This window comes from Sceloporus undulatus, chromosome 1 (genome assembly GCF_019175285.1).
Source record: "Sceloporus undulatus isolate JIND9_A2432 ecotype Alabama chromosome 1, SceUnd_v1.1, whole genome shotgun sequence".
In the NCBI taxonomy this organism is placed as follows: domain Eukaryota; kingdom Metazoa; phylum Chordata; class Lepidosauria; order Squamata; family Phrynosomatidae; genus Sceloporus; species Sceloporus undulatus.
Window position 1 is genome coordinate 320,356,594 of NC_056522.1, and position 9,530 is coordinate 320,366,123.

The window sequence follows — 9,530 nt, forward strand, 5'->3', positions numbered from 1 at the left end:
TGAGGTGTTAATGGCTCTCCGCGTCCTGAGGAAGGTTTCCACTGCGGAGGGAGGACGCTAGAGGCAGTTGAAGGTGTTAATGGCTCTCTCGTCCTGAGGGAAGGTTCCACTGACACGTGGGAGAGGCGCGGGCCTAGAGCAGTTGAGGTGTTAATGGCTCTCTCGTCCTGAGGAAGGTTCCACTGCAGATAAAAGTTATTTCATGTACAAAATGGATCCCATTCTAGTCTTAGAAACAAGAGATAGGCTTAAAGTACAATTTAAAGTAGTTACAGTTGTGTGAAACCCAGGATTCATTATTTAGAATTACAGGGTAGAAGCAGATATAACAATAGACAACTGGAGGGACTTACCTTGGTCATGTCCTTTGGAGCATCTGGTAATACACCAGATCCATATTTTGCATTTAGCTGGGCAAGAATAGCAGCTTGAACCGCGGGATCTCTGGACTATTGGAGGAAAAAGACATATCATAAACTTGACCATCAATTTATTTTCTAACTTTAACATTCCCTCTGTGTACAAGATGCACGTACACAGCTTAAGAAGTACACCATTAAAACCCATGTAATATGTGAGAGCTGGACAAAAAGTAGATAAAAAGAAAGTGCTGGAGAAGAGCCAGGGATACCATGGATGGACAGAAAAAGATAATTGAACAGATCAAGCCTGAAATCTCCCTGGAGGCAAAGGCGCTTTACAGACCGGCCAAAAATTGCGGTCTGCTGGCGCCGTCATTTGCTGCACGGAGGAGCCCCAGCGGCCAAACCACGCAGCTCCTTCGCGCAGCAAAAAGAAGCTGCAAAAAGCGGCGTCTTTTTGCGGTGCAGAAATGGCGTCGCAAAGTGCCAATGGCGCACTCGCGGTGTAATTTCCGCTGACGTCAAAATGACGCCCATGTAGAATGGGCACTGCCATTTTGTATGCGCCTAGCGCATACTAGCGTTAGGGGCATCTGAAATGGACACCCCTTTCTAACCCTAGTACGTGTGCAGCACGTACTTTTTGCCCGTCTGTAACAGGCCAAAGATGACCAAATTGAGGCTTCATACTTTGGCCACAGCATGAAAAGGCATGACATTAGAAAAGACAATAATGCTGGGTTTGTAGTTGGAAGGTAAGAAGGAAGAGAGGAAGATTGTATATGACTGTCTAGATTCAATTAGGGAGGTCACAGGCATGAGTCTGTAAAACTTAAGCAGAGCAATACAAGACAGGGAGTCTTGGTGATGTTTCATCCACAGGGTCGCCATGAGTCGAGGTTGACTCAAGGGCAGTTAACAACAACAACAACAAGGTTCAATTTCAAAATGTATTTTCAGTAGTTTTCAAAGGGTAACATAAATACTATGTGTCAACTGTATAATTCATGTTTTTTCATACACATATTCTAAAGCAGAACATGAATTTATTGTTTTTCTTTGACTATACTGTTATGTTGATCCTGGTTCATACTGAGTTAACAGTTTTATAGTTACATGTTATAAAAAATATGGGCAGTTATTCATATTAATCTTTTTATATGCAAATAGAATCATAGAGTTGGAAGAGACCACAAGGGCCATAGTCCAACCCCTGCCATATTTTCTACTGTTCTCCGTGTCTGCATTTAACTTACGTTGGAAACTATTGTGGGTTTACACTGTCGCCTAGTAAAGGGATCCATCTGCTGGTTTTTCATACTGTGGCTTTCTGCCTGCAGAGAGAAATATAAAAGAGTCATTCTTTACTTTGTGAATATTTTTCTTAGCAAAGACTTCACATAGGACCACAGGATTATAGTGGCCCCATTCATACTGGCCTAAAAGACCTGGAAGGAACTGGGCTGATCCGGATGACCCTCTCCCGAATCGCTCTGTTAGCAAGTGCCCACTACAAATTTGAAATCGAATGCATTTTGTGTCTGCAAATTAGAAATCGAATGCATTCTGTGTCTACTGGCGAGGTGGCCGCTGCCAATCAAGCTATCGTCATGGTGACGTTTGCAGGGCATCGGGGAAAGTGTCCTCCTTTTTTAAAGAGCCAGGCACAGGGGTTTCAGCGGCTGAAGCAGGGAGAGAGATGCCTCTCTCTCTCTTTTTTTATAAACCTGTGGGCTTTTGGGTCAGATCTGCCCCTGTCCCAGGCAAAGGATGGGATTGCCATGCATTTTTTTTTGCTTTTAAAAGCAACATTTTAGCTTTCCTTTTCCTCACCAAACAAATTGTTTAAAAATGTAACATTGATTGTGAGGTCTTTTGCAACATTATTGTAGCTTCCTCCTCTGCTGAACTCTTTCCTCCTGCTTACACTTTGCCTTCCACTGAGGCTGAGAGAGAGTGCCCTCATGGGATCAATTGGGAATTTCCCTACATCCCAGACATGTCACCCCCCCCAAAAAAAATAATGCGCATAAATTGTCAAAAGAGGCTGCTTCTCCTGCATCCATTTCCCTACATCCCAGGCATGTCACCCCGAAAATCATGCACATAGATTGTCAAAAGAGGCTGCTTCTCCTGCATCCATTTCCCTACATCCCAGGCATGTCACCCCCCAAAAAATGCGCATAAATTGTCAAAAGAGGCTGCTTCTCCTGCATCCATTTCCCTACATCCCAGGCATGTCACCCCGAAAATCATGCACATTGATTGTCAAAAGAGGCTGCTTGAAAAGGGGGGGGGGGTTGTTGCTTTGATTGGGGGTTGGACTGGATGTCCCTTGGGGATCCCTTCCAGCCTTGGGATCGTGAGGGAGAAGAGCAATGGGGAGGCTGTGGGAGCTGGAAGTAGACCACCACCCCTTTTCCCTCTGACACACACACACACACACACACAGAGAGAGAGAGAGAGAGAGGCATCTCTCTCCCTGCTTCAGCTGCTGGAGGCCTGTTGCTGCCTGGCCAGCGACCCTCCTCCTCCTCCTCCCGCCATCCCCTGGCTGCCAGGCTGGCTCTCGGGGGAGCCCCTCTCTGGGTGCCAGGCTCCAGGCTGGTAGTGGCTGCCTCCGTGGGCATGCAATGTGCCCTCCTGGGGTTGGCCAAGTCCCCCAGCAAGAGAGGCAGCCTTGAATGGCCCCGGAGGGAGCAGGGGCCAGCAGGAGAGCAGGAGGAGGAGAAAGAGGAGGAGGAGGAGAGCATCCCCTTCCTCCCGGCGCCAGGAGCCCTGCCTGCTCCTTGCCAAGCAGCAGCCCTTCTTCCCAGGGCTCTTTCCTCTTCCCCCTCCCCTCCGATGAGGGGAGGAAATGCCTTGTCCTTTGCCAACCCTCTGACCTAAATCCCTCCCTCAATTTGCCTCGGTCGCGATCGGTGCCAAGTTCTCATTCCCAGGACCCGCGTTTTTTCAAAAGAAATGGTATTTGCGCCGATCTCAAAAAAACCGCGCTAGGGGCCATTTACCACGGAACGGGTGTGCAAGCCTCGGATTCGCTTGTGTGAGATTCGGGGTGAGTATGAACTTCACGTGATTGAATCGGTTTGGGGACCGATTTTTTTTGTAGTATGAATGGGCCCAGTGATACCTTGGTATATGCTGGTGCCCTTGGCATCTGCTTTCCCTCCACTACCCGTGGATGTCAAAATCTGAGCATGTTCAAGTCCCATTATATATAATAGCATAGTAAAATCTTGTCCCTTATAAGTTATTATTATTATTATTATTATTAACCTTTATTTATGAAGCGCTGTAAATTTACACAGCGCTGTACATGCAATCTTTTTAGTTAGACGGTTCCCTGCCCTCAGGCTTACAATCTAAAAAGACATGACACAGAAGGAGAAGGGAGTGGTGGAGGGAAAGGGTAAGAGGTCCAGCAGTTCCTCTCAACCTCCGAGGTCTGGACCAAGGCAGATGGACTGGAGGGAGGGCAAGGCTTCATAATGGATGGTTAATCATTATCCAGAGAAAATACATAATCACAAGTAGGATAATACATATACAGTACATAGGAATACAGGAAATGGATCGATAAACAGCCAACAACAGAACATCAGATAGTAAGCGACAATTATGCGATGCCTGGGAAAGCTTCTCTGAATAGGATGGTTTTCAGCTCCGTTTTGAAGCTGGTTAAAGAAGTGATGGCTCTTGCTTGTGGAGGAAGAAGGTTCCAGGAGTGAGGGGCAGCAAGTGAAAAGGGGCGAATCCGGGATGGGGCAGAGGAAATCCTGGGCTGAGACAGGAACCCTTGACTACCAGAACGGAGGGCCCTGGTGGGAAGGTGAAGAGAAAGAAGGTCTGATAAGTAAGGAGGGGCCAGTCCATGGAGGGCTTTGAATGTCGACAGCAGGAGCTTATACTGAATGCGGAAAGGGAGAGGGAGCCAGTGAAGGGATGCCAACACAGGAGAGATGTGGTCAGAGCGGTGGGTGGAAGTGATAATGCGTGCAGCTGAATGCTGGACAGAGATTAAAGGACGGAGGTGAGAAAGAGGAAGCCCAGCCAGGAGGACATTACAGTAATCAAGTCGTGAGATCACTAGGGCATGGACCAGGATCTTGGCAGTAGAGGCGGAGAGATATGGTCGGATTTTGGCAATATTGTACAAAAAGAATCTACAAGCCTTGGCTGTGGTCTGGATCTGAGGGATACACGACAGAGAAGTATATATAAAATTGCAAAACCAAGGTTTGCTTTTTTGGAATTAAAAATAAATAAATAAAGCTGCGGATGGTTGAATCCGTTGATGCAGAATCCATGCGGAGGGTGGATGGAATTACTAGTATAGACAATATAATACTCAGTGGCAGCCACTGAAGAACATGTACAGACAGAAGCTATTATACTCTTTTCCATTCTTTGGGCATTTGTCTGTCTATCATGAGAAACAGGATGGTGGACTAGATAAGGCTTTGGCATGATTCCGCAAGGCTCTTCTTGCTGAGAAAACTTATTCATTTTAACAAGGAAATAAACACCTCAGTACCTAAAGCCAAAGATTAGGCTTCCACTAATATAGTACATAATTATTGTTCTGCATTGCCCTTCCCCTGGAGGCATGACAGACGCCATCATTGTCATTATCTCCCTCCTTTATCAAGTGTGTACATATGTACAGTGTCTAAGACAGGGATGACTTGGGATGTTGGGTTCTAGGTTCATATTAGTTCAGGAGCTTTAGAAGTGTTTTTTTTCTTCCCTAAATTATTACCATCCTGTACACGTAGAGACAGTTTCAAAATACAGAACAGAGGCAGCTATGGCACTTCCTTCATTGCTAGTAAAAATATTTTATTTCAAAGGGGAAGGCAGCTTCCAGTAGTTGCTGTTTTAGTCTTCAAATTGACTTTCAGTAGGCATGCTTCTAGTCTGCAACACTGCATTCACTTTTCTGAGACAAAAAAGAAAGCAGGGCAAGCAAAGCTTTCTTCCACTGTGCAGCATGAACTAGGGCAGCATGAGATATCTGTTGTTATTACCATACTCATGTATAATTTTTTTTAAAAATGAAAATATTTTACCCCAAAACCTGCATTGATTTATACATGGGTCAGAGCTGGAATAGGGACCCAACATGAAAGATGTGGCAGGGCAGCACTCCTACTCCATTATCCTTTTGCTCAAACTGGAGAAAGAAAGGCAGCCTTCCCTCCTTCCTTGCTTTCAGCACCAATATTGGAGAGGCCGAAGAATGTGGTCCACCACACACATTTTGGGCACTTGAGATGGAACTAAGGCAGTGTTAATAAGGGCTTACAGTATAAACCTCTCTGCAGGGAAACTGCAGCAATCATTTTTAATAGGGACTTACTATATAAGCCTTGTGAGGCTTGGCAGTCACTCTACAGAGAGACTTATACTGTAAGCTCCTATTAGAAATGGCTACCACCACTTCACTCCACCTCAAGCTCCCAAAATGGTGGACATGTCTTATTCTTCAGGCTCCCTCACATCACTGCTGAGTGCCACTTGGGCTGAAAAAGAAGGTGAGGAAGAAGGAAGGGTTGCTTTTCTTTCTCTGATTTGGAAGGGAGAGGTAATGGGTTGGGAGCAATGCTTCCAAGCCAAGAAGAGCTTCTCGCCTCTGCCTCTTTGCCTTTGCGCTAGGTCCTTGCTCTTCACTCCCACCTGCCCTTTTTTCAGACATTATTCTCAATGTTTTTTCCTCATTTATATTCCTTTCCCTATCTGTATTTGTACAGATGTAGTCATTTTAAGATCACCATCGCCATTTAGAGCCCTAGCCCCATTTTAAGACCTAAAATAAACACTTCCTCTCCTCTGTAGCTCTTTCTAAGTATTTTCCCTCTATTCATTCTTAAAAAGAAGAAGAAAAGCTATGTTTGTTACATGCCCTTTTACTTATCCACAGGTCCTACCAAAATCCAACGTATATACAGATACAGTATATACCACAATTGATACTAAGCAACAGTTTAGTATGATTGCTCAGAAAATGGTGTATGACTGTAAAAAGGAGACACTCCCTCCACAAAAGGGGAGAAAACATCTAGATCAGATTGACACTTTCCCCATAACTGTATTCTGCCTTCTCTTTACAGTGCTCTAACATCATCATCATCATTTGTATCCCACTTTTCTCCTCAATATTGGGACTACAATTTAGAAAAACAACATAATTGAAAACATATAAAAATAAACATTAAAATAGAATTAAACTATTCACAGCATTAAAACAATTCAAACCTCAAGTTAAAAGAATAAAACATTACTTAGAAAAATTAAAAACTATTAAAAACCATTCAGTTTAAAACTAGCTTATTCATTAAAAACTCTATTTTAAAAGTCTGTCAGAATAAATTCTGGTCTCTACAAAGTGAATTCCAGAATCTAGGGACAGCCACTGAGAAGGTCCTCTCATGCATTCCCATCAACCATGCTTGCAACAGTGGTGGGACTGAAAGAAGGACTTCTCCTTTTGATCAGGAAGGTTCATACAGAATGAAAGGCTGGCCTGGGGGCAGAGTTGGGACATCATGTCCACATGACACACACCCCGACTCTGCCCCCCCAGGGCGCCATGACGCTGGGCACCACTCCACAGGGCGTGTGGTGTCATGACGCTCCTCCGGCACTGTGCCCATGTAACGCAGCCCCAAAAGAGTGTTTCTCGTGGCTCCTTTTCATGCCCTAGAAAGGCCAAATTGGGGCCACAGTGCGAGTTTGCTGTGGCCCTGAGATGGCTGAAACAGGGGTGGCACCTCTTTGTACAGCCCCATAGTCTGGTCTGAGCCATACAGGGCTTTACATGGCACTTTAAATTGTGCCTGTAAACAAACTGACAGCCAAATGAGATGTTTTAACAGAGGCATAATAGGGTCTCTGTAACCTGCCCCACCTAACAGTCTGGCTGCAGCTCTTTGGACCAGATGAAGTTTCCAACCATTTTACAAAGGCAGCCCCAAGTATAGGAGTATGCAGGCACATGATAACCCATGTGTGAATCACAGAGACCATGAAGAACTAAAACATTATTCATCAAAAACACCACCCACACGCCTTACTTACCACTAAGGCTTTTTCAGATTCCACAATGTTCCATTCTCTATTCCTCTGATTGATGTAACTGCAAAACGAAGTATTTACTCCATTACATAAATACTCATTTATAAGTACAGTTGTCACCCCACATTCACTGATTAAGCATTTGCGGATCTGTTTATCCTGTGTAACTGTATTTGTCGCTGCAACCAAAAAACATTTTCTTCGTAGATCCTCCAATGCGATTCTATGGTCAACTTCTTCCAGACTTTGACCACAGAGTTGCACCAGAGGACCTACAGATGGCTAGAAGTGTTCTTTCCGTTAAAAAAATAATAATGGGCCTGTATTTGCTGTTTTTCCACTTTTGCGAGGGGGTACGGGCTGCACCCTAACCTTTATGAAAGTTGAGGGCCAACTGTACTTGCACACAGCCTACCACAGAAACATGCAAGTCCCTCAAATTCACAATATACAGAATTTGTATCTCCAGAACTCAGTTCCTGATACCATTTTTTTTTTTTTTTTTTTGGCAATGCCTGAAATAAGATCAGTTTCAAAGGTCTGAAAGGCAGCAAATTCTGTGTGGGAGTGTTATCTATTGTGCATAGTTATAGCTATTTTGATACCAGTGTAATGGTCCTAGCATCATCCTATGAATCCTGGAATTTGTAGTTTGGTGAGCATTATTAGGATTCTGTAATAGTGAGTTCTAGAACACTTCTCTAGACTAAAGCACACAAGCTCTCCAACAAGAATTCTAATTAAAACCCCAAGATTCCATATACTGGAGTCTTGACTATTAAAAGGGTATCAAACTGCTATAATTCTGAAGTGTACATACAGAATTAGTAAAATTGCTGAAATGAATATTTGTGACACCACAAGAGTCATGCAACCATTATGTTGGTTTTTTATTTTCTTGTTCATCATTGTTACGTTACTAACCTGATGGCTGAAATATTTTTTGTTCGCTGGCGATCCAGAGCTTCTGCTCTCTCTTCCAACTCATTAAGCTGGTCTTGAATCTGTTTTGCCCTGTCCTGATCTCCCATGTCTTCTGCCATTGCCTTCAAATATACATACATATATATATTTATTTGTTTGTTTGGCTTGAACCCCCATCACAAAATAGTTGATCAAAACTCATACCAAACAATCACCATCACTATTTATTAGTTCAAGAAGTTTTCTTTAATATATCAGCATCTAATTAAAAGGGGAAAAGCCACAACTATTGGTGCATTTATGAATTTTATCTCACTTAACATTTTAGCTTATATCTCATAATGCAGAGTACTGTATATACTCATGTATAAGTCTATAAATTTTAGTCACTTATACTTATCCACGAGTCAATGTAAGTACTGTACTTTAACTCATGTGTGTGTATATATTTTTGTCATGTCTTTTTAGATTGTAAGCCTGAGGGCAGGGAACCGTCTATTATCCCCTCTGTTGTAAGCCGCCGGGATTGCCAGTGATTGGGCGGCACATAAATAATTCACATACATACATACATACATACATACATATATGGAGCCATTCCCTTTGTCTAAATTGAGTGGTAAAAGGCGAGAGCTTAGTCCATCCTGGGAGCACAAAAAAGAAGCATGGATTACCCCTAAAATCTATCTCTCCTCCATTCAGCCTTTAGGATGAGCCCAAACAGTTATGTCTGCCAGAATTTTCTAAGTTCTTTGGCATCATTTTCTTTTGCATCATATCCTTTACATCCTTTCTTAGATGCCCCTAGGTTTTACCCTCGGCTTGTCCACGGGTCATATCAAAATCCACCATCTTGAGGGGGAGCGAGGCCAGGCCTGGAAGAAAAAGAGCCCTCCTCCAACCACCATCTTGAGGGGGAGAGAGGCCTGGCCTGGAAGACAAAGAGCCCTCCTCCAACCACCATCTTGAGGGGGAGAGAGGCCTGGCCTGGAAGACAAAGAGCCCTCCTCCAACCACCATCTTGAGGGGGAGAGAGGCCTTGCAATTTTTTTGTTTTGTATTGCAATTTTACTGTACACCGCTATGATCATTGCGGAATAGCGGTCTATAAATAAAAATTATTATTATTATTATTATTATTATTATTATTATTATTATTATTATTAT

The 9,530-nt window shown here is 43.6% G+C and overlaps 1 protein-coding gene across 2 annotated transcripts in view; it reads right to left on the bottom strand.

The window, feature by feature from the left end:
• Nucleotides 1-9,530, bottom strand: part of RTF1 (RTF1 homolog, Paf1/RNA polymerase II complex component) — a 47,963-nt gene that overhangs the window by 9,479 nt on the left and 28,954 nt on the right. For both annotated transcript variants that reach the window (XM_042451990.1, XM_042451980.1), the window contains exons 13-16: nucleotides 8,364-8,485; nucleotides 7,443-7,500; nucleotides 1,619-1,696; nucleotides 354-449 (exon numbers count right to left, since the gene is read on the bottom strand). In XM_042451990.1, the coding sequence (XP_042307924.1) occupies nucleotides 354-449; nucleotides 1,619-1,696; nucleotides 7,443-7,500; nucleotides 8,364-8,485 (354 nt within the window). The remainder of the gene's footprint in view (nucleotides 1-353; nucleotides 450-1,618; nucleotides 1,697-7,442; nucleotides 7,501-8,363; nucleotides 8,486-9,530) is intronic.